The sequence below is a fragment of the Mytilus galloprovincialis genome, chromosome 10 (assembly GCF_965363235.1).
Source record: "Mytilus galloprovincialis chromosome 10, xbMytGall1.hap1.1, whole genome shotgun sequence".
NCBI lineage: Eukaryota > Metazoa > Mollusca > Bivalvia > Mytilida > Mytilidae > Mytilus > Mytilus galloprovincialis.
Genome location: NC_134847.1, coordinates 30,768,286 through 30,795,025, shown reverse-complemented (window position 1 = coordinate 30,795,025; position 26,740 = coordinate 30,768,286). Strand labels below are relative to the sequence as shown.

At 32.0% G+C, this 26,740-nt stretch overlaps 1 protein-coding gene across 1 annotated transcript; it reads right to left on the bottom strand.

Moving 5' to 3' along the window:
* Window positions 1-296: 296 nt before the first annotated feature.
* LOC143047366 (choline/ethanolamine transporter flvcr2a-like) lies at window positions 297-19,850 on the bottom strand. The gene is made up of 11 exons (XM_076220402.1): window positions 19,679-19,850; window positions 13,977-14,565; window positions 13,041-13,182; window positions 12,192-12,329; window positions 11,479-11,546; window positions 10,365-10,468; window positions 9,692-9,802; window positions 5,899-6,004; window positions 3,537-3,648; window positions 1,369-1,412; window positions 297-956 (listed from the first exon to the last, which is right to left on the bottom strand). Exons 1-11 carry the CDS (start codon window positions 19,684-19,686, stop codon window positions 888-890), a joined length of 1,491 nt encoding a protein of 496 aa, XP_076076517.1. The 5' UTR covers window positions 19,687-19,850; the 3' UTR covers window positions 297-887.
* Between the last annotated feature and the right edge of the window lie 6,890 nt (window positions 19,851-26,740).

The following is a 26,740-nucleotide window of genomic DNA, read 5'->3' as shown; positions in this document are numbered from 1 at the left end:
TATCGTTGATATGCCAAGTCAATGCACTATTATTTTCTATATGTACATGCGATCAGTGGCAGCTACTGAATTGTCACAGGTTACATTTGTATTTTTACCATGGCGCTGTCAGTTTCTTTCCCACTTAGGGACTTTTGAAAGTCCCCGAGTATCTTTCGTCTCCTTTGTCAAACATCAATGAGGAAAACATCTAGTAAATTTATTATAAAATGAGATGAGACAACTATGGATTTTTATATCAAGAGAGATGACATAATACTACTGAAATAAGGGAAAGTGAAACTATAAAAACTAAATGAAAATCTTCTTGTTTATTAAAAACTTTTATTGGGACATAGAACAGCATGACAGTGTATATATTCATATATATATCAAACATGTTGTTTTAAAAATGAGTTATTAAATTTATTATTTTATATAGCTGACTGGAGGCCATTTAATTTAATGTGAGACCTCCAAATCAATGCTGGAGCTTATCACCTAGAATATTAAGACTTTTTTCATAATTTATTTTTTCTTAATTTTGTGAGTTAACAATTGAAGCATTTTAAAAATAGACATACCGTTGATCTGAGTTAACTATTTGAAACATCATTCCAGTCAGCTAAGGGGTATTTGAAAAAAATAATTCTGCTTTGTCATTTTGTTTGTGTATAAATAATGTGTTGCTTTGTTTGAATGTAATATATTGTACCTTGTTTTGTGGAGAGGGCTTACATAGGCTATGCCTGTTGCCCAATCCAATTCAATTTATTTGAATAAAATATTGTTTAAACTAATATATATATTATATGTAATATTTTTGGTCAATAATGGAAGACTGTTCCGAAATCGTTATCGCATCATGCATCGCAAACAGCAAACATCTAATGACACATGTTGTCCTTTTATTCAGAGTATTTATCGTTTTTCGTTTTAATGATGTTGATATCTAGGAAATCTATTTTTGAAATTCTCTGAAATGAAGAATAAAAAAACAAAAAGTTATAAATATATGTCAACTTCTATTAGACACTTTAAAGACCATGCCTTGTCTGTTCCGTTATTTTGAGAGTGTGGCATCTGTGGGTTTTTTTTTTTTTTGTATATTAAGTTGAATTTAACCACTATTTTTGTAAGTTCTAGTATTGAATTAATTAAACTAGCAAATTAAAATGTATTGCGTTTATTGAAATTCGGTTTCATATGTATATATATATATAATTAAAAATAAATCAAGGAATTTAAAGAATAGAAAAAAATTATAATGTACAATTAAAGAGTTTCGATTAGATCATTAAATCCAAGAAATAGATCATTTCCTATGGTGTTGTAATCAAAATAAAAGGCGTGCAAAATTTTACCTCGGATATATGATATATACCGTACCTCTTTTTCAGCAGTCTGTCGTCTGAAATTAGCACCAATAAACGCTATATAAAGAGAAAAAATGAAGTGTTAGCTTTAAATTTACAAAGAAGTATATAAAATAAGCGAAGCCAAACAAATCAAATCCATGGCGTGTGATCAAAAACATTAAAATACCCCCCTCTTCCGCCCCCCCCCCCCCCAAAAAAAAACAACAACCAAACAAACAAACTCATAGGAAAATCCAAAACGATCAAATGAGTACTAGAGGAGATATTTGACCTAGACAGACCTATTAGTAATATAAAAATAACCAAATCAACTTTAGGTCACCTTTCCTTGATGAAGTTGGAACCTAATCTTTATATAATTTTTAATTTTGAACTAAGGTTTAAGAAAGATGAGCTAAAAAAAGTAAAGGCTATAGCTAGGAGATCTAACTTCTGAGCTGGTTGTGAATCAATCTAATTAAAAACCGATCTCTCATCGCTCCTGTTTCTGATATGTCGCGTGGGAGATCTAACGAAACCGGCTTTGAGGTCACATGTGAGTGAACTAAAAGTCATGAATTTATAAAGATATGCAAATGAGTTAACGACCTATTAATAAGCCAATCAAAAAAGTTGATGAATTATTATGACTGACAATTTCGTCGTAAATAAAATGAGTTACATCCCTTTGCCTTACGTTAAACTTCCAAGATCGTGGAAGACTCAATTTCATTGGTCGAAAAAGACACACCTACGAGGTCACTCACATGTGACCTCAAAGCGGGTTTCGTTAGATCTCCCACGCGACATATCAGAAACAGGAGCAATGAGAGATCGGTTTTTAATTAGATTGGTTGTGAATATGTATACTTTAGCAGTCAACCAGTAACAGTACTGATTAAATGCTTGAAAATGAAAATACACGCTATAAACTAGTATGTCTAAAGAACCTTTTTGGAATTTAATTTTTCTGGAACGACCTAGACTTAGGGGACGACCATTTGATATTCTGGGGGGCCAGGAGGATTTGTTTTTGATCGGTTATTTATTTTTGTAAACTAAGAGGACAGATTATTCATTTTCTGCACTATTGAAGCAAGATTTTTCATTTTAATTAAAGCAAGGGACTGATTATTCATTTTCACAACTATATTTATGATATTCGAAAACATACAATTTTTTTTTAAAGGGTTTTGGAGCCAATGAAGGCCCAAGAAGCTATAGAACAAATGATGCAAAATCATGCTTTCTGAGTGTTCCAAAGACCCTTTCATAATCTGAAAATGCAAGTTTTGTATTAATAATTTTTTGACAATATTTTGGTCTCAAAGCAAAATGTATAAATTCAGTGTAAGACTTAAGTTTCTAGGGACAACATCAAAAGACCAATGTGCATGATAAACATGATAAAGTAAAAATGGAATTCACATAGTTAAGTCTGTGGTTGCTGGTTTTTTTTTAAACTCGTGATCAAGTTCATAACAAAATTACTAGACTACAAAAGGAATGCAACACTAATAGAATACAGAAGCGCAATCAATGAACAAAAGACAAATAAATAAGAAACATTGATCCTGAAAAATCAGGGCTACGTCTGAGGGAAAACAGAATTTGCTTCTTTCAAGGCACTCGCTGTGAACACAATTTGATATGGAGACAAGCATTTAGTTTTGAAATTTCCTACATGAAGCATGTAAAATATGTTAAAATAAAAGTGAGGTTAGGTTTCCTGAGACAAGATACCTCAAATTAAATAAAACCAATTTTCAGACATATCAAGTATATTTAAATAATATTTATACTTTTATTATTAAAAAAAAATTGGGAATTGTTTCACGATTTTTTTGGGGGAAAAGATGATTTACGAAGAATCTGGTGCCATCTCATACTTTCGATTAGACCTGCTGAGTTATTTATTTTCAATACATTGCCAGTCAGGTAATTTATTTTCAAACTACCACTGAACAAACCATTTATTTTTGTGATTATCATGGCTGAGTTATCTATTTTCAAAATCCTCCTGCCACCCCCCCCCCCCCCCCCCCCCCTAGAATATCAAATGATCGTCCCCTTACCGAAAAACGAAAACTTCACAAACAGCTGTATCGACAAAAATTAGAAAAAAAAACCGAAAAGAACACTTCATAACGTGACTGTTATTTTAACATTTTTATTATTATTAAAAATCACAATACTTACCCGTTAGAATAGTTCCAAGAAGAAGAAATGAACTGAGTGTAATATTAGCACCAAAAATACTGACTTCATTCATCATTGCACGCATGCTTATAGTGAAAATGATTCCGAAAAGCTGAAGAAGAAGAAGATTTCGGATAGTAAATCAGTAATGGCTATATATTACAATAATTGAATTTTTTTTTTTTTAAATTGACTTCATGGCATTCGAAAAAGATAATAAAGTCATGTTCTTTCATGCGGTGGAACCAGATAAACAAGACCAAATGTAAAATGTGTTTATTTAGTCCTTGGTTTTATTTAGCATGGTATCCGGCCACGTCCACTTATATTTTTGTCCATCTGATGAGTTAAGCCTTTTTCAACTGATTTTTATAGTTCGTTCTTATGTTGTACTGTTATACCACTGTCCCAGGTGAGGGGAGGGTTGGGATCCCGCTAACATGTTTAACCCCGCCACATTATTTATGTATGTGCCTGTCCCAAGTCAGGAGCCTGTATATTCAGTGGTTGTCGTTGGTTTATGTGTTACATATTTGTTTTTCGTTCATTTTTTTTACATAAATAAGGCCGTTAGTTTTCTCGTTTGAATTGTTTTACATTGTCTTATCGGGGCCTTTTATAGCTGACTATGCGGTATGGGCTTTCATCATTGTTGAAGGCCGTACGGTGACCTGTAGTTGTTAATGTCTGTGTCATTTTGGTCTTTTGTGGATAGTTGTCTCATTGGCAATCATACCACATCTTCTTTTTTATATTGTAATGTGCCTCTATCACTTACAGTATATAAAGCCTATATACCACAAGCAACTACGGAAGCGTATTAGCGCCACACATTTTTTTTTTTTTTATTTTTCTTCCTATGTTTGCGTTTATCACAAACCTTTGCGTTATAACGCAAACCTTTGCGTTGTAACGAAAACCTTTTGCGTTATAACGCAAACCTTTGCGTTGTAACGCAAACCCTTTGCGATATAACGCAAACCTTTGCGTTACAACGCAAACCTTTTGCGTTTAACGCAAACCTTTGCGTTACAACGCAAACATTTGCAATTTAACGCAAATATCTTGATTTCAATTATTCATTAAGTTTTGTATATATGTCCGTCTGTCATTCATTTCGGATGTGATTTACTAGTAGATAAAAAAAGAAACATACATACAAGGCCAAATCATTATAATAAATATGCATAGGAATAATGGAATAATTGAAGTGCAATTATACATAAATTAAGACTGATTTGTGCATCAGAAAAGTATATAATTTAACAAGAAAATAGATATAGTTTAGTATATAGTCATATTAAAATTGAAAGATCAAAAATAATGTCATACAATTGTGAAACCAACCTCCAAGTCAAATAGACAAAATGATCATTCTGCTTTAAAATGAATTATTAATAAGGAAACATTTTTTTTAAATCTCAGAATATGATCAAGATTCTTTGATAGAAAGTCATTGAATTTTCATTTCAATATAATGAAGTATTTTTAAGATGCTTGGGTAGCAATTTGAATAGAGAGAACATAATTTTATTAATAAAACATCTTCATTCTATACATTTATTGACAAAGGGTAGCTTGTTTGAATCTAACCTACTTTACACAGTTCTCAAACGAGAGCTTACTTTGGAAGTATATTTATATTCGGTTATAGCTATATTACCAGGGTTGATTTTTTTCTTAGGTATAACCTCAATTTACTCAATTGTCTTTGTAATATATATACTAGTAGAAACATGGATATCGTTTTTGGGGACCTTTATAGTTTGTTGTTCAGTGTGAGCCAATGCTCCGTGTTGAAGACCGTAATTCGGCCTATGATGGTTAAACTTTACTTTTACGAATAGTGACTTAGATGGAGAGTTTTCTTATTGGCACTCATATCATATCTTCTTATATTATTCTGCTCATTATTAGTCATTGATATGATCTAATTATTCAAGCATTTTACTTTGCAATTACTACAAAGGTGATAAATTTTTGTATTTACAGCCTCCTCCATTAATAACTACGGTTTCCTTTGGATCTTGAATAAGAAATAAGATAAAAAAAAAATGTTTGCGTTATAACGCAAAGGTTTGCGTTATATCGCAAATGTTTGCGTGCTAATACGCTTCCGTAAGCAACTGTCAATATATAAGCGTATTAAAATTGATGAACTTGTTTTCCTTGTTTTTTAGTTCGTTCAAAACAAATAATAGAGTGAAAATGTCCGAGTCGCACTACTTTCAAAAACATTGAGACCAATTGCATTGGCAGTGTAAGAATCTCCTGCACAAACATTACGCAACATACGGTTCTATTTAAAAAAAAAAAAAAAACAGTATATCAATCATTTAGAAAATACTTCTGAACATATTACCTGTGCTGAAGCGTTTAAAAGCCCGGATGATGTACCCTCTGATTCTGGATAGGTAATTTCTGCAGCAATTTCAAACCCTACAGGCAAGTAACCAGTCATGAAAAATCTACGTCAACGAAAAAAGATTAAGAAAGGAACGTTTTTTTATTATACAAAAACTGCATTTCATGCAAAGCATTATAAAAATAGTGACAGACTAAACTACTTTTTGAAAACTAAATGCCATTATAGCGAGGCTATAGATTTTTTTTTTATTTTGTTAAAAAAAAAGTGTTCATTCAATGAATTTTCTCTAAAAAAATTATAAGGCCTATCTAGCCTAATCGATTTCTAAAACTATATTTCATTGTACATTTGTACATGTTTGAATTTTTTATACTACCACAGAAATTTTTGCGGTGGTAAATTGGTATCCTGTCGTCATCGTCAGCGTCGTCCGAAGACGGATGGTTTTCAGGGCAGCAGTCCTTTTGTGCTAATAACTGTTTTTCAGGGGTATCATTTGCGCCAAATTTTGTTTTTCCAAATGTATCAATTGCGCCAATATTTGGAACTCATTTGCGCCAATTTACCTGTACACATATCTATCATAAATATCAATGATTAATATTTATTCTTATTTTTGGCTTTAAAAGTATCATATGTTCGGAGATATTTCACCATGAAGATGAGAATCTGGAGAGAAATGACTTGAAATGCATTAGACAGTCAATGTACAGAGAGAGAAGAAAACTTATTGCTTTCTGAATATTTATTACAAGATATGCCAACAGAGAAAGAAAATAGAAGCTTTTGCTGATTATGTTTTAGCCACATATGTTGATGACACAGCGCTTTGTTCCAACCACACGTATGGGCTGAAATTCTTATCTACCGCAAAACGTACCAGTAATGGAGCATTCATCAGAAATTATTATGAACTGTTTTATGCATTTCATCCTTCAATGTTTGTCTTTTTGGACAATAAAGGCAAGTTACAAGCTACTACATACAATAAATTTGGAAATACCCATGCAACAGGAGTAAGAAGAAAGTATGTTTCAGAAAAGGAAACATTTGCCGTGTAAACTGCCGGTTCCAGGTCCGAATAAAGGAGAAACTAGGGATGTAATTTTTCTTCTTATTGGTGCAATTGTATGTTTTATTTTTGGCGCAAATGATACCATGCAATTTTAAAAACAGGTGGCGCAAACGTAGCATTAGAGAAAAAAAAGTTGTGGCGCAAAAGGACGCATTTTTGGCGCAAACGGATTTCTCCCTTAACAATAACTTTAGTATAAGTAAAAAGAAATCAATAAAATTATAACACAATGTTTATATAAACACAAAAGGAAGCTTGGGATTGATTTTGGGGGTTATGGTCCCAAAGGTGTAGGAATAAGGGTTCCAAAGGTGCCCAAAACAAGCATTAATCTAGTGTCAGTACAAAAAGTTGTGTATAAGTATTTCAATTGTTCTGAAATTGTACCGCAATGTTTAATACCATAAGTAGAAGGTTGGGGTGTATTTTGTGGGTTATGGGGCAAACAGTCTAGGAATTAAGGGCCAAAAACAAGCATTTTTGTAGATTCAAGACAATAAATTGGAGTTATCTTTCTTTGTCTAGAATGGTTGTTGAATTACCTAAAACCAATGCTTTATGAAATCTTCTTTGAAAATTGGAGTTATCTGTCTTTGTCCAGAATGGTAGTTGAATCAACTCAAATCAATGCTATATAATACAATATACAATGCAAAATTCACTTTACTACCAACTGATAAATTAAAGCAGTCTTTAATAACGATTCAGTGATTACAAGCACTTTGATTATCATTCTAGGGTTATGCCCTTTTACAAGTGGAAAAATTGAAGAATTATTTACTTTCTGTTCTCTTAACTTAAGTTTATCTCAACTCAATTTAGTGAAATGTGTATATATGTGTAACGCTTATTACCTCTAAACTTGGTTTCAGTTCAATTTTTGGCAGCTTCACTTTTACAGTTCTTAATTTATGTCCCTTTATAATGTTATATGCTAGCGGGGGCATCATCACCATGACTGTATGACATTTTAAATTTTAATATTTTATGATGTATTTAAATGAGTAGTTATTGTTGCAAACTTCAGTAGAAATTTGAATAGAGATCATTTTTGGAATAAGGGAAAGGGGGAGGTGAAAAAAAATTTGGGGGAGACGGGGGTCAATTTTTCTCATTTCAGATTTCAGAAATTAAAAAGAAAATTTCTTCAAGTATATTTTTTTTGAAAGGATTAATATTCAACAGCTTGGTGAATTGCTCAAAAGCAAAAAAAATATTTTAAGTTCATTAGACCACATTCATTCTGTGTCAGAAACCTAAGCTGTGTCAACTTTTTAATCACAATCCAAATTCAGAGCTGTATCCAGCTTGAATGTTGTGTCCATACTAGCCCCAACCGTTCAGGGTTCGACCTCTGCGGTCGTATAAAGCTGTGCCCTGCAGAGCATCTGTTCCATTCATTTGTTTATTTCTTAATTTGTGTGAATTAACATTGTTAGAGTAAATGTTAATTACTACACTTTTATACCACAACAAATATTGTATTGGTACATGTATCACTTATATTTGTATCCATATAACAAAACAAAAACTGAAAAGGAATAATTTTGCAATACCTTTTGAATACTATAACTTTTTTGATATTTAGACATATTAAGACTAATTAAGTAGATGTTGATAATATCTGCTTGACATGCTTGAAATTCTATCAGATTACTTATGGAGCAGTTACGATTCTTTGGAGCATGTTCACAAAGGTTCTTTTGGTGAAATCATTTTTAAATTGGTCAAAATTTTTCTTTGCTTCACCAGCTTTGGAGGAGATATAATCAAAGAATTGATATAAATCAGCACAGAAGTTTACTTCCTAGCTCATCTAGCCCCAAGCATCATGTCAGGCATTGTCATTACTAAAAACCAATAAATGTATTCTAATCTGAGGAACAATTCGACATTTTAACAAACAAAAATACTGACGATCCACCACAAAGTAATATAAATAGAACCATACCAAAAGTAAGCAAATACATATAAAAAAAGATGTGGTATGATTGCCAATGAGACAATTCTCTACAAGAGACCAAATTGACACAGAAATTAACAACTACAGGTCACAGTACGGCCATAAACAATGAGCAAAGCTAATACCGCATAATCAGCTATAAAAGGCCCCGAAATGACAATGTAAAACAATTCAAACGAGAAAACTAATGGCCTTATTTATGTTAAAAAATAAACAAAAAAACTAATATGTAACACATAAAACAAACGACAACCACTGGGTTACAGGTTCCTTATATCATGTTCTCAAATCTAGATATAATCTAAAATGAACCTATTATGTGTTGCTCTCCTAGCTACAAAATGTATCCAAAATCAAAGATGTAGAACATATTCCATCATAATAATTTGGTAGCTAATGTAATTACTGTCTCCTCCATGCCCGTCTTGAACAGAAAAAAAAAATATTAAATAAATAACACTCATAATGCTCAGTTCTGTTGTCACCGTGCAAGACAGTTACTAACACCATATAGGAAAAAAACATAGAACTCCTTTTGTCATAAGACACTGTCAAACATCCAAACATACTATCCACACTCATATGTGTCCACACTTGTTTTCTCTACAAAAAACGTAATCAGTTCTCAAAGCAAGTCACCCTTTACAGTCCTCTTGTGAAAGACAAAAGATCTCTACATTTATTTCATAGCTGATGGTATCCTGCCGCTTAACTTGAAGCGGAACTAATAGCAAACTGAAAATACATACCCTAATATTCCAGCACATAGATATACTACCCATAGTAAGTTTACATTCAATGTGAAAGTAAATGCCACCATACCAGCTAACGACAGCAAATATATACCAACAGTTGTCCCCCTGCGATAAACAGATAAAGAATTAGAACTACATTTTATCACTTATCTCAAGCCTATCTTGTTGTATGTTTTATATGTTCAAAAAATGAAAAGAGATGTAATTCCATACGTACATAATTGTAAATGAGTCAGTAAGCCAACAAAACAAATTTTCCACTGTGTCACAGTGTGTAAAAACCCGACTTGTCTATATAACTGTGGCCTTGCATGTCTGATTGTAAATATGTTATTTTTTTATATAAATATTATGTGAATTATTATCATCTACTGAATCTGATTAAATACAGATCCTGTGTCTACATTTCTCTTACATGGACCTGAAAACGTTCCGTTCTAATTTTAAAATGCCCGTTCGGGATCCTCTGGTTAAGTCGAAATTATACACACATTCAAAAATGTGTAGGCAGGAATTTCATTTGCTGGTGTAAACATTACCAGAACTAAAGGTAGAACTATTAAGTGTTGTGTTGTGCTGTTAGGTCCTTGAAAGCAAAGCCTACACACTGGTATATTGGGTTTGGATTTAAATGTATTGCTCATAACCCCTGAGATGATATTCTTACTTGAAAGTTTTAGTTTTATCAAGCCATACTCCAGCTAGTATAGCTCCTACTATTCCAGCTATAACAACTGTTAATCCTATTTCTCCAGCTTCTTTTTGGTGACCCTAAATAATTATTAGTGGAAAATACACATGGACTTTTTTGATAACCAATTATTGAACAGCAGTATTCACATATTCGAGTTTTTATTCTTGCAGAAAATATATATAGCATTACAAGAACATAACATGGCATGTCACTGCGTTGCATCGATTGAGGTTATATTTGTACAAAGTCAAACTGATGCTGATTTCCCAAACTCTGTTCAATTTTACTGAAAAAATACTGACATCGATAATGATTGAGGATGAAAATTCTACAACTCAGCATTATCAAGCTCCATACCAAATGCAACTCATCCCTTTCCATTTAACCCACGCAAACTTTGACGAAAATTGTCTTTGATCAATGAGTATTGTAAAATTTAAAAATTGAAGGAAACAGCAAGTGGATGCATGATGATGCGGTAGATGTAATTATTGCCGGCTTATACGCTAAAACCTAACATCATCGAGCTCCTAACCAAATACTAAACTATTCGCTGACATAGAAGTGAAGACAAACATTGACGAAAAACTACTCAATGTATTTCGGACGGACAGACTGACAAACGGAATGACAGTATGACTCATCAATGGAGTTGGTCGGTTGTTTGACCTGCTTTTATAGTTGGCCACTCGGGTAGAAATAAAGACATGTAGTGTGATGGCCAAATGTGCACTATCCACTGGTAACCAAAGTATGATCTAATTAATGACTAGAAATGATTATACAATCTTCAAGAATGAGCAAAAACCATACCATATACATTGTAGCTACATATGAAAGCCCCGGCATTTACAAAAATGTGTCGCAATTCCAAAGAGAAGCTAGACTAAAGGTCTGATTTCTGCTTCACGAAATAAAAAAAAAAACATGGCAAACAACAACGAATGAAAATCACTGAATTGTAAGCTTCTTGATTGGGACAGACACACAACGGATGAGTCTTTCTAGCAAAACTATATTTTTTATAAATTCGTAAAATTAATTATCAGAAAAATCAATAAGGTTTTTAAAGGTAAAAAGTACATACCGGATAATAATGCAAAACGACGGGATTCAGTAATGTTGCTATGGCGTAGTAGGATCCTGTGTTTATCCCTAAAAGTACATTCTAGAATGTTTAAAAATATATTCATATAAATAAATATATATCTTAAATATGTTGAGGAATTTGAAGAGTGCTTTTGACAACGGCGTTAATTTTCATCTTTTTGGATTTTCGTACATCTTTTATTTTATTTTTGAAAACTGATTCGAATTCTTCAAGTTTCTCTGTGGAAAATTGGCTCATTGGCAATAAGATCAATTTGGTTTTTTTTTCAAATAATCTGTGTTAAGGGAGCTACCATTTGATTTTTATGGGGGGGGGCTAGGATGAAATTTGAAAAAAATAGGCAGGACAGGAGTTTTGAGTAAAAAAAAAAGGCAGGATGAGACACTTGCAAAAAAAAAGTCAGGACGACAATTTAGGTAAAAAAAGTCAGGATAAACTAAAAAAAAAAAAGGCAGGACCGAACAGAGTGAAAAATAAAAAGGCAGGACAGAGATTACAGCTAAAAAAAAAATGCAGGACAAAATTTTTCATCCTAGCCCCCCCATAAAAATCAAATGGTAGCTCCCTAAACTCTGTAATATTTTTTTCCATTGTTTTTTTTTTTTAAATTAAAATATAGGCTCCGGCGTGTAACTTTTAAGCTGGCGGTTTGTTTAAACAGCGACAGCAATTCTAATAAACTTACCTACCATAAGTTAATACCAGTAAAAGAAACCCTCTGTTTTTTAGTAGTCTCAGCAGGGATTTACCGTAATGTTGACTGGCAGCATTTCTTACTGCTAACCACTGAGCTCTACTTGGTGGTTGTGGTGGTTCTTTCTTAAAAACTACAACAGTAGAAAGAAGTCTATTATCTTTGTTACTTCCTGTACAATATGTATCCCAAACTGATTTATTAATCTATATATCTTGTTTTTATTTTCTATCCTTTTCAAAAAGTGAGACCTAAATTGTTCTTTGGTGGATGTTGCATTTTTTTTTTTTTGTGTGATTAAAAAAAGTCGCATTACTGCAAAAGCGTCAATGTAATAGAAATCGCTATCATTATTTAGAACTCGTGCTAATAATCATCATTGCAGTCGGCAGAAGAAATTCACTCGCTCCATAAGTAAAGACTTTTGCATTTTTTTTTATTGACACAACATATGTGATTACATGTACCTGAATTAATTTTTATCTTATCATTTAGAAATAAAGAATACAACGATTTATACACTTGAATGCGATATGATCTGCCCGTTCTTCTTCTATATGTATAAATTTGTTTTTCATATGCAACCATTCCCTTAATTAAACTTGTTAACAAATTTTTAGAATACACATCAGCGTATGGAATATGTCAAATGTCAAACGCAAACAAGTTAAAATTGGTGTTTTTATTTCGGACGGAAACTTCACCTCACTCCTCTTCTCCTCGTAACAACACGCCAATGTAATATAATTATCACGGAAGAAATAAACAACATCATGTTGGTTTTAAATGTGTTCAGAGACATTGAACAGGGACAGAAAGTTGTTGTTTTAATAGCTTTACTTACTAACTAAAACAAGTAAAAAGAGAACCGTTGTGACACCAGCACCAATATAAAACAAGGTATATAATTGGCTGCTGACCAGATCTATGTCGGGACTATATTTTACCAGGAGCGGAGGTAGTAAAAAGCCAACAGCTGCACCAATCTAAAAAGATGGCAATATAAAATAGTAATTGTAATCTATACTGTTTAATTTGACGTGGTATCGAATTTAAAATTTCTATTAACCACACGATGGGTGCTCATTAAGAGCGCAAAATGTTATGACAACCGTGAGCAACACGACGGGTGCCAAATTTAGAGCAAGAATTGTTTATAAAGACATCATAATCACGGTAGGTATAGTGTCCGGTTTTTTGGTCCATTTTTTTCGAGTGTAGTTCGGGCTTTTTCGAGTGATAAAACATGCGATAAATTTCGTAATTATAACAGTTTTTAACATTAATACCCATCTTATATTGAATTATGATATATGTTTTGATCAACAAAGAAGCTCAATTTCCTTGTATTTAATAAAAAAAAAAATCAGTGTTTGATATTATTGTCCGATTTTTTTCGAGAGCAACTGTGAATTCGTCCGGGTTTTTAGACAAATAGTCCGTGTTTTTTACAGAAAAATTTGAAGGTATTCTAGGCTTTAAAAAATGATGTCTAAACGGTGTCTACAAAATTATGCTATTCAAAAGAGGTGACATAATGATCTTAAGTTAAGTACTTTCTTGCAAGCAGACACTCTCTACTAACGATTTTTTTTACGGAAACACAATCACCTGCAAATTGTATACTCGTACATATATTATCATTTTTTGTTGGCTTGGGTGATGTTACATGAATGTTGAAAGTTCACGATAGAAAAAGTGAAGAAATCGTCTTTGATTTGTTTCTCATATAGTCTATTTGAACACAGTTATTAATTTAAAGCAATGTTAAATAATATACCTGGTTACCAAATACACCTAAAGATGTTGCTGTGGATACTTGGTTTGGACCAAACCATATTGCTGCAAGTCTCGCCGGGATACCAAGTATAAAAATCTGAGCTACCGAACAAACAGACTGACCGAACATCAATAACGCAAAACGATCGGGGTTAACACATGCTACTTTAATCCAAGCGCCAACTGCATTCAGGAAACTGCCGCAAATAATCACAACCCTCAGTCCTTTTTTGTCTAGAAGCCATGTCGATGGAAAGATAAGTGGTATATACGCTAGCATGTACACCATAGAAAGCCAGTCAAGAGCAGTCTCCTGCTGAAATTTGTCCTCTGGTAAACTGGCATTGTAATAGTTAAGTAAAACATCTCCTATTATGTTTAAATGCAACCATTGGAAGTTGTTAGTTAATGAAACAAATGAGAACAGAAAAAGTATAATCCAACGCCTTTTGTAGACTTGAGGTAAAATACTATCTTCGGTAACTTTCTGTGTCTTTTCTTCGGTAACTCTCTGTGTCTTATCTTCGGTAACTTTCGATGTCTTATCTTCGGTAACTTTCGGTATCGGTTCTTCTTGACCATTCATTGTACTGCAATTCAATTAGTCAATGCTTATACGATAATAAGTGCTATTATTGTATAGCAATATAATATTTCCAACAGAAAGTAACCAAAAGTAAGCGTGCAATAAATTCTATTATCATATACTTAGACTTAATAACATATAATTTTTACTGTATGATAATAACATCAAATTAACGTAAACTCCATATTTTTCGAATTGGGGCTTAGCGGGCTGATATGAAAAGTTTATCACATGCTTCGATTGTTATCACATGCCTTTCCGTAACGTTATCACATGGCATTCCGGTGATACTCGGTAAATTCCGGAAATTACACTCAGTGCTACGTTTTCAGTGAAAAACTTTACAAAGTAAACTAAAGTGTACAAAACAATTATTTGGATACTGGAAAGAATATTATTGTGTAAAGTAATAAAAATTAAAAAAAAACAAAAAAACAATGCTAAATAAAAGCATTTATTAAAAGTTTCAAACATAATTTAGAAAGTAGTTACTTTTAAAAAGTTGACTCTTCCAAACAGTGTTCATTATGTATATTGTTGAATCATTTTTTTTTTTTATCGATTCGTCCATATTAAAATATTTTCCCTCTTTGTTGAGACATATGATAGAAAAATTTCATATCGAATGTACTAAATCATGGGTACGACGTCCGTGAACTTTTTAATCTTTGAACTTCTATTTTGGAACCACGTAAAAGGATCAACATATGAATCTGTTATTTTTCTCCATTGTTGAAGCATATGATGAAAAGATCATATTAACATGGCATTTTTCATATCCCATGTATTATCAGCCCTCGGTCAATATTAGCCCTCGAGCCATGCGGCTCTTGGGCTGATATAGAACCTAGGGCTGATAATACATGTGATATGAAAAATGCTATGTAATAATCTGATAATATTGCACTAGTGCAATAAATCATCAAAATTCATGACGTCATCAACGACAAAATCTTAGTTTAAACCATTTTTTACTTTCAAATATTATATTGCTATACAATAAAAGGGTTATTGCATGAATATGGGGGAATATTGTCCCTCGTAGAACATATATTGCACTCGCAAGCTCGTGCAATATAAAATTCTACTCGGGACAATATTCCCCAATATTCATGCAATAACCCTTTTATAAAAATGCCATGTTAATATGATCTTTTCATCATATGCTTCAACAATGGAGAAAAATAACAGATTAATAAATGCTTTTATTTAGCATTGTTTTTTTGTTTTTTTTATTACTTTACACAATAATATTCTTTCCAGTATCCAAATAATTGTTTTGTACACTTTAGTTTACTTTGTAAAGTTTTTCACTGAAAACGTAGCACTGAGTGTAATTTCCGGAATTTACCGAGTATCACCGGAATGCCATGTGATAACGTTACGGAAAGGCATGTGATAACAATCGAAGCATGTGATAAACTTTTCATATCAGCCCGCTAAGCCCCAATTCGAAAAATATGGAGTTTACGTTAATTTGATGTTATTATCATACAGTAAAAATTATATGTTATTAAGTCTAAGTATATGATAATCTGATAATATTGCACTAGTGCAATAAATCATCAAAATTCATGACGTCATCAACGACAAAATCTTAGTTTAAACCATTTTTTACTTTCAAATATTATATTGCTATACAATAAAAGGGTTATTGCATGAATATGGGGGAATATTGTCCCTCGTAGAACATATATTGCACTCGCAAGCTCGTGCAATATAAAATTCTACTCGGGACAATATTCCCCAATATTCATGCAATAACCCTATATTATAAAATTTATGATTTGCAGGAAGAAAAATAAAACTTTATTATATATTTTTTTAATTCGCACAGTCTAGATAGGCTAAAAAGGGATATGTGTGCTTGAAAATTGTATTAACCCGTTAAATTCAGTGTCTGTACTATGTAAGAATATTTTATATAGTGCTCATGCTGTAGTGTTGTTTGTCTGTATGCAGTTGTATTTTTTCTTTTTGTGTATTGTTTTATAGTATATTGACATCTTATACCAATCTGACTCTGAGCACGCAGTGCACGTGTTTTTCTTCTTCTAAGAACTGTTCACTCGACACCAAGAGTTGAGGAAACCAAATGTATAGGCAATAATAGTGCATTGACTTGACATATCAACGATATAAGGATGAGGCTTAGAAACGGGGAAATGCGAGGCTGTGCCGAGCATTTTCCCCGTTTCGGGCCGAATCCTTATATCGTTGATATGTCAAGTCAATGCACTATATTATTGTCTTTATACTGCAATCTAAAAAAACATTTTCAATTGTTGTTTATTGTGTTAATGTTATTTATTTGATTTAAATATTAGGAAAATCCCCCTTTAAAAAGGCCTCATATCACACAGACGGAGAAATATAAAACACGATGAAATGTACATCATTACCGCAATCAATGATGAGCGCATTCGTTGCAGACAAAAATATCATCAATAAACATAAAACATAATGATTTATAGGTTGCAAACAAAAAAATATTAATAAGTGAAATATGTTTTCCCAAAAATTGCAAAAAAAAAGTTTGAGTCGTTAAACGCATCGTTGTTTACATTGGAAACAAGAACAGGTTGAAAAGGTCGTATGAATAATTAAATATAATTTCGACAATTTCTATTTAAATATTCATGAGGAAAAGTGATATCAGGTCAGTGACCGTGTATGACATTTTGACTGCTCAAATAGAACGAGTGCAGTATAAATCGAATTATAGTCATTTTGCCAATTCCGTTATGAATATTGTAATTATAGCTTCAAATTTATACATACGAGTTGTTTGCCTGAGAAGAGACTTACGGTCTGAATAGGGGTCCTTTATTTCTGTATTTTTAATGTTTAAAGCCATGATTTTCTTCAGTTTTGATAATATTTGCCTGATATTCTTTATTCTTTATATTTCAACACCCTTTTTCACATTTTTTTTTTTTTGCAATTTGAACCCTATTGCTCTCTATATTCTTAATATATACCGCCCTTTTCTTCTTTTTCTGTGTTTTTGTCTTTTTTTCTCTTTTCTTTATACTTGTTGTCCTTTATTCTGCATTACTTATATTACTTATAGATTATTTTCTATTCTGGTAACCCAATCTTAACCCCTGACTTTTAAATTCACAACTTAGAGCTAGCGGAATGAGCAAACTAATCTATGATCATATAATTGATGCGTAATGTGTGCGATATTTACATTTTCAAATCTTTTCATCACATCGTTATTTTCATCTAAAATTGTTTATACTTTATTACGCTTTGCATGGGCAAACAACCCTTGGCATGCATGTTAAGTTATATCATTCCATAATTTAACATATATATGCAAATTCAGTGATAAAGTACAATTTATTTTTAAATCATGTTAAATACTGAAAAGTTTGAGGTCATTCACTTCGACGGTAAACTCCTAGTATTTTAAAATCAAAACAACACCTGCAGCCTTATCAGTGATATATGATTTACAAACAATTGCGGCAAAATCCTTGTAAAGTCAAATCAATACATGTACATGCAGCTATCAGTCAATTATGATTGAGAAGAAATTGAACTACATCTTTCTGATGTTGTTTGAATATTCGTCTAGTTTAACCAATAATATTGTGAGTAAGGCTTAGCACTTGATTCTAAAAACTATGCACTCCTCAGATGCACTCTTTTCTGTCAATTTCAAACAACGACTCGAATATATCTTTTTACTTTGCTACATGTATTTAATGTGAACATACGATCTCAAGATGTTTGTTAAATATGAAGTATTAATAAACAACACCGCTGGTCTTGAGCTCGTGGTAGCGATCTCGCATCGACTTCCAGTGGTCGATCTGATCACCCGTCTTTTCAAAGTAAGCTTAAGACTTGTCAGTTTGAAAAAAAAACCAGAAAGCAAGAATTTGTCCGAGATGTAAACTATTACCTATATAACTAGCAAGTTTACAAACTGAAACCTTTTATCGTTTTTGTGCAAAACAAGGTACATGCATTTTCAAATTTCATGAGAATTATTTGCATGTAATATTTCCCGCTGGACGTTAAGCAGCCACCAATTAATTCGGTTCTTCAAACGTAAACATACGTAATCTATAATTACCCAATGTAAGCAAAAAAATATTTTGAACTAAGTTACATATACTCAAAGCGGGGATACAATCTTTGACATTTAGATAATTCAAACTAATTTGTTTTAAAAACTATTGACTGTATAATAAAGGAATTTGATTTGTTAAAATACGTCAGTTTCGTCATTCATTTAAAAAATCAAACAAGGTGAAACGGAGTTCACTCAGTACACTGTTTAACTGAAGGTCAAATAAATGATTGTATGATAATACATATTTAAGAAAATTTGAATAACCTTTATTCGAAATTATAGTTTGACCAACAGAATGCTATTCGATTCAGGATAATAAAAACAGAAGGGGGGATACGGCAATAGTGTTTAAACTTAGATACGCGTGCATAAAATGTTGCTATAGTTTAATCACCTTGCATCAATCATTAGGTACAAATTTACGAGTCTGATTCAACATTACCCGTCAAAACAATAAGCTTAATAGTCAGACTCTGCATTCCGGTTTACAAAACAAGATCAGCTGAGCTTTGATCCGATATAATGTTAGTTATCCAGTAGTATTCTTTGCAGGTGACACATGAACACAATCTTGCAAACTGTTTTGATCGATTTTGGGTCACATTTCTTTAAGAAGATTATATTTCCTATCAAATACAGTTTCCTGATTTCAAAAGTAGATGTGATATGATTGCGATTATACATCAAAGTTCAAAAAAAGAGGACGTAAGCAATTTTAGGCAACCCTACGGCCTTCAACAAGGAGAAATACCTAAACCGTATCTGCATTACAAGACACCAAGATGAAACATATGAACAATTCAAATGAGAAATTGAGAATTGCTTACTAAGATATTTGTCTACTTGTTTGTTATATGCTGACGATGTACTGTCATGAGCTTATGGCCTGTTAATAAACAGAATTAATAGTATAAACGGTTTCGACTCATCCTATTAAAAAGCATATTTAGAATTTCGCATTTCGTTCGGTACAATGCGACTCGTGTAAAGTAGTGTTTTGTTTTTTTTTTATTTTAAAATGCCTTACCTTTTCATTTTTATTTACTAGCTTTCCTCATCATTTTCAAAATACACAATACACATGTTAGATACATCTAAAATGATCTATTATCATTATAGTAACCTCCTTTTTAGAATGTAATGTCAAGCGTATAATTTGGTTGTATATTTGATGAATACTAACGTTACTTAAAAACCTTGAAAGACATTCTATATGTGTCACTCGAGGTCGTATCAAATCCTGTTCAAGTGAAAGTTTATTATGAAAAGACCACATAAAGGGACTGACGTGAAATTTCTGAAAATAATTTGAATTCATCACATAATTATGTATATCAGATTTCTGAAAATAATTAGAATTCATCACATATGTATATAAGATTTCTGAAAACAATTAGAATTCATCACATATGTATTTAAGATTTCTGAAAATAATTAGAATTCATCACATATGTATCTAAACATATAAATAAGTATGTCATTATTGTACTAACTTGATATAATGTGTTATTTAAACATAGGTCTAAGGAACATATCTATGTTGGTATATGTGTTATCTACTGATAAATTTGTCTTTGATGAGTTTTAATTTAATTCAAATTATTGTATATGTAAGTTTGACAATCATATATTTGACCTTGTCACAGTCTCTATTCGAAATAAGGGGAATTAAGGATACTTGGTAAGACTGGACAAGACAGATACTTTATTATTGTTTCACCTTATGTACAAAGTCATACATATAAAACATAGACATAAAAAATTATGTAACCAACGGCGTATACATCAGCCACTCTAAAAAGAGTTATCATGGTAGACCGATTTAAACACATATAAATAAAAGAAATGTATATACAAGCATTAAACGGTTAAACCTATTTGGTATATCTAGTGATTGTCAAATAATTTAATTTGACCTTTTGGAATGCTCATTGTATATATCATAAAAATGCTTTTTTCTTCTTCTTCTTAAAACGATTCTTCTTAAAATCATTTGAATTCCTTTCGATAAAACATGGACCTATTGTAAACTTTTCTATGTTAATTAGCCGTTTCAGAATCTAAAGGACTATGGGTAATTTCATTGTTCGTACCCCAAAATGAAAATAACGTCACGACATTGGTTGAATTTTCATTGTTTTGGACGTTTTCAACCAATCACGACGTTTCGGTGTACATTTTTGAAAATATTACCCAGAATGCAATAGATTTTGAAACATCGAATTGGTCATTGGTAGAGAGTTGTCTTATTGTTATTTATACCACATTTTTATTTATTTTTATGTCATATATTTAAAATTATAGCCCTATGGGCAATGAATTCAGAAAAAGTCATGAAAGTACACCCAATAAAAACTTTAAAAAGAGTCTTTATTGCAACAATTTAAAGATAATAATTACATTAGATGTATCATAATGTTTCTTTATAATACGTTATATAATATTTCCCACAGAAAGTAACAAAAAGTTAGCGTGCAATAAATTCTAATATTGCACTAGTGCAATAAATCTTCAAAATCAATGACGTCATCAACGATAAAATCTTAGTTTAAACCAATTTTTACTTTTAAATATTATATTGCTATACAATAAAAGGGTTATTGCATGAATATTGGGTAATATGTCCCTCGTAGAACATATATTGCACTCGCAAGCTCGTGCAATATAAAATTCTACTCGGGACAATATTCCCCAATATTCATGCAATAATTCTATATTATTCATGATAACACGACATCCCACAATAAAGTGAATTAAATAAAAAAAAAAATGATAAAATTCGTGTTTTTATGATCCCAGCTAAAAATGTAATTATAAGTATTGAATGCTTCTTTTTGTAACTTCATAGGGTTGTAAAAACGTTGACAATGCGTACATTTTTAGAATGAAGCGCGGTCAATGCTTTAACACCCCAATGAAGTTACAAAAAGAAGCATTCAATTCTTAAATACTGATATTTTTTTCTATGTATCAGCAATTTCCCAACTGATGACTTTTATGCTTTAATCATACGGCAAAAACAATTACAATAACGGTCAAATAAATATATGTCGGTGTGTTTATATTAGTTTTGAAATAAAACATTGGTAGAATGAAAATCGTTGAAGGGTACCGGTCAAACAGATCATCAATTTTTATTAACTGGTTTATTGCATTACATGTATGTATGGAGCTGCCTCTTGGTTAAAAAAAGCCTGTTTCATTGCAGTCTAATAGGGCATTGATACAGGGCCATTGTAAAAAAAACAGGGCCATTATAAAAAAAAAGTCCATTATGAAAAAAACATAGGGCCATTACGAAAAAAACAGAGCCTTTATGAATACACTGGACCATTACGAAAAACACAAGGCCATTATGAATAACCATAGCTAATTACGGATTTTCGTCCTCGGTCAATACTAATGTCCTCCGAAGCAGTAATGTCCCTCATCACTGCCCGGTGCTATTACCAAATCCACGACCATTATAACAGACCATGAACGAGAGAGAGCGAGCCGTGGTGTAGTGGTTATAGTGCATCGGACTACTCACACAAAGGTTCCTAGATTGATCCCTGTTCGGGGGAAAACATTTCAGGGACATAATTTTCGGCACTTCCGTCGAAAACGAAAGTCAAAACTCTTGCATGTCAAGGACACCCTTGTAGATTTCGAAAAAGAGCAGGCTAATGCAGCTACAAGGCAGCACTCGCACCCGCAAAGTGGAAAGGGATTAATAAGTAAACATAAGTTGTGTAATAACTTGTGTCTAAATCCACTATAAATAAATATATTTCAACTAACATACCATGCACTCTTTACAATGACATATAACAAGGCCAATATAAAAATACACAGTGATTAACATAATATAATTATAATACATATATATATATATACATACCGGTAGCTTCTGAGGAAAAGCTACAGCATGTACATATTATTATGATTCGGTTGTAAACTGGTTCTCTCCTTTGCATTTACGCGAGTCTGAGCCTCCCTTTTACACATATGAAGTAGAGGGAACTATAGTCTAGGTAGATATGCAACTCATAAAGCAAATCAAGAAATTATAGTAACAGGACATTGTAACGATGTCCCCAAAATAAATTACCAATAAAAATAAACTCACAGGGACTCACCCTATTATCAATTCAATTCACCGTGTAGTAAATATATATGCGGCTTAGGAGTATATAAAGCAACCATTTACACGATTTTTGTTGTACTGCTGCTTATACTAGAAACAATAATAAATGAATACCCGTATCGGTAGAACAAAACATATATTGATTGCCTTCGGCTGTTGTTTGCTCTATGGTCGGGTGGTTGTCGCTTTGACATATTCACCATTTCCTTTCACAATTTTATTGATCTTATGATTCAACAATCAATTATTTTAGTACCCGTAAACCACAAAAGCATAAGCCTAGTATCTGTCTAGTTTTCTGTGTGGCAGATTTAAAACAGTATTTACTATGTGCTTCATTAGTTGAAGCCTGGTGAAAATTATATATATAAACAAAAATAACTTTTTTAAATTATCTTCAGATTGTTCCTCAAGTTCCTTCTCTCTACATTTAATTGGAATATAGTGCGTCGTCGTTTTTTTTTTTAAGTATATTGAAAAGTATACTAAGTACTAGCTAAATTGGGAATTTTTTCTGCTGAAAATTAAGTACATAAATCGCGAAAAAGGTTTATATATTATGTTTAAAATTGAAACAACTTTATCCCTCAGAAATAAATAAATAGTTTTGAATATTATGTTTTAGATTCAAAATATTTTGAGCTATAGCGTTTTCCTATTTATAACAATCAAAATTGCATTATTGGAATTATGCACCGTATCAAATGCATATTTGAAATGCCTTTTTGTATATTACTTCTAAATATATTTGACGCAAACACATACCACGATATCACATAACTTATGCCACAAAAATGAAATGAAAGGAATGCTCTGTATATGTCATCAACAATTATTTTGGAAATCTATTTCAGATGCACGTGCGTATGTCATATGCCGTGATGATAGTACAATTATGGATGCTATATATAAATGGCATCCTTGGTAATTAACCGTATTACTAATTGCAATCAAGCTACAAAAAATGTAAGTGTATGACTGTATTCTTCACAGATACAAGAAAATGCAATCTAATTAAAATATTGATCGTGTAACGAAATCAGAGATCAATATTTCAATTAGATCATGTAGATTGAAGTAGATGTATGAGTGCCAATGAGACAACTCTCCATCAAAGTCACAATTTGTAAAAAGTAAACAATCATAATATATCAAAGAACGTCGTTTCCCCAGAGCTTTGACACATGCATCATTTTTTACTTTTTAGTCTGTTCGGTAATACTGTGTACCTTTATAAAAAAAAATATAAATTGTCTGTAAGTTTTTATCGTCCCCAGCGCGCCCCTCTCTTGGGAAATATTGAAATACCGGGCGTCCGTTCATCCGTCCTGTCTTGATATCGCTCTCAAATGTACAAATTCTAGCACGATTTTTATAAAAATCATAACATCAATAAATATGAGCAATGTTTCAGAAGATTTCGAAAATCAGTGCCGCTTAATTTGTTTTAAAGAGTTGTACCCCTTGGAAGCATTCATTGTATTGGAAACTGCAGAGTCAGCGTTCTAATATGATTGTACTTGTATAGCCAGATTGTTGAAACATATATATATATAATAGGTTTATATCAGCAATGTCAATTTCAAAAATTAGTGCCGATCAGATATTTTGAATAAGTAATAAATATCAAATATAGGAAAACTGCTCTCTAGATAATATTTTTAATAAAATGATTAGAGAACAAAAAAAATGTGTAGTTATTGCCCTTGCATAGAAAACATTTGTACAACGCAGTGAACATTTGAACTCTGTTCTAATATGTATGTTGATAAACTGTTTTACATAGAAGTGTATATTTTGTATGACGTCCCCCTTTGTGTCGGAGGTGAATTAAGTAACCTAAAGCATTTTCTTGTATTGTCAAAGATGGACAACAGTATGGAAAATTATACAGACGCAACACTATGCAGAAAACGACAGACAAAACTGAGCAATACGAATAATCGAAACCATTTGCAGAGAAATCGGGTATCACAGGACCCTTTTCAGTTACTGTGTACAGCCACCCGTCATTTTGTGCAAAAAAAAAAAACCCAACCCTGATAAGTGGAACTTTTCAAGGCAAAAATATACAGTCCCTTTAATTCTTAGGTAAAGTACTTTTAAAGTTCAGAACATTTCCCAGTAAATTTAATTTAAAATTATACTTTTACCTATTTTTTTTTCAGTATGGAAGCAAGGTCTACTGTCAGAAAAAAAGCAAACCACAAAAAATACCGAATACTGAGGAAAATTCAAAACAGTAATCAAACGTATGGAAAAAAACTGCCATATTCCTGGCTTTGAACAGACATTTCTTTATTTAGAACATGCTGATATTAACATGGTTTCATAACTAATCAAACCTTTCACTTGTGTGCGTTCTCTGTTGTTTCTAAGTGTGCCATAGCCTACACAGGTACATGGATGTGTAATATATATACTGGCCATCTTTTTCTGTTTTACACAATGAAAACATTTTTTTTTCAATTCATAGTAAATTTTAAAAGAGAGGGACGAAAGATACCAGAAAGAAAGTCAAACTCGCAGATCGAAAATAAACTGACAACGGCATGGCTAAAAATAAAAAGACAAACAGATGAATAATAGTACAGAAGACACAACATAGAAAACTAAAGACCAAACAACACGAACTACACCAAAAACTTGGGGTGATCTCAAGTGCTCCGGAAGGGTAAACAGAACCACTGTGCCATCGTTTACGCAATAATACTACACCACATAATGTATAATTAGGTTTCTATTATTATTGTTTTCAGGTCTTTAAACTAAAAAATTGTAGTAAATATAAAAACGTGCCAACATTTAGACAATACTACTACACCACATATTGTATCATAGTATTAGATTGTATGATGTTAGATTATCATGTTATAATTACGTCGTCGTTTTGAAGTATGTTGAAAGGTATACTAGGCACCAGTTAACTTTTGAATATTTTCTACTGAAAAGTTAAAAAATCGTGAAGAAGTTTTATATATTGAAATTGAAATTACTTCATCCCGAATAAATAAATCAATTTTAAATATGTTTTAGATTCAAATTATCTGGAGCTGCAATAGAGTTTTCATATTTATTACCATTAAAATTGTATCATAGGAGATATGTACCGTATCAAATGCATATATGAATGTCTTTTTTAAAATTACTTCTAAATATATGTGACGCAAACACATATCACGATATTACATACATGTAACTCATCACACCAAAATAAGATGAAAGGAATATTTCTAAAAGAGTTATAGCCCTTGAAAGCATGAATTGTGTGGACAAATTATGCACCGTTAGCGCTCCAATGTGTACCTTTCTTTGGTGCTATTCTTGCCAGATTCTTTATTGAAGCTTATAATTTGAGTTTATGTCAGCAATGTCTCGGATATACTACAATATTACATAACTTATCTCACTGAAAACAAGATGAAATTGAGTAATGCTTTCTGTTTGTCATCTACAGTTATTATGAAATCTATTTTAGCATGCACGTGCGGTTGCCGTCTGCTTAAATAAATGTACAACAATGAAAATTATATGATATAAACTCCTTTGTAACTGATTAACCGTATTATTAATTGTAATCAGGGTAAATGAATGTCTGACAATGTATTCTTCATAGATACAAGAAGATGTTGTATACGTGCCAATGAGACAACTCCTCATGGTGGCACGGTAGTATTTGCATCCCAGAATTTAGGTTGCTCTTTTGTGTACCCTTAGGTTAATGTATATAAACAGTGTGATTGGACAAAAAATACAGTATCAACTGAACAACTTTCCCAAACTGAGGGATAAATCAGGTGTAGAAAAATATGAAATAATTTTACATACAGATGAAAATGAATTTTTGAGAATTTTTTTAAATGTTGTATTCACTGCACCATAAAAGACCTAAAAGTACTAGTGGCCTTAGGTTTTTAAAATAGCAAAAAAAGTAAACGGTCATGATACATATTCAAATTC

What these genes read in the sequence shown, in the direction of transcription:
- LOC143047366 (XM_076220402.1), bottom strand. An exon ending in CTTTTTACTTGTTTTAGTTA is followed by an intron (nt 12,330 to 13,040) that starts GTAAGTAAAGCT and finishes CTACTGTTGTAG; the next exon opens with TTTTTAAGAAAGAACCACCA. An exon ending in CTATGTGCTGGAATATTAGG is followed by an intron (nt 6,005 to 9,691) that starts GTATGTATTTTC and finishes TCGTTGACGTAG; the next exon opens with ATTTTTCATGACTGGTTACT.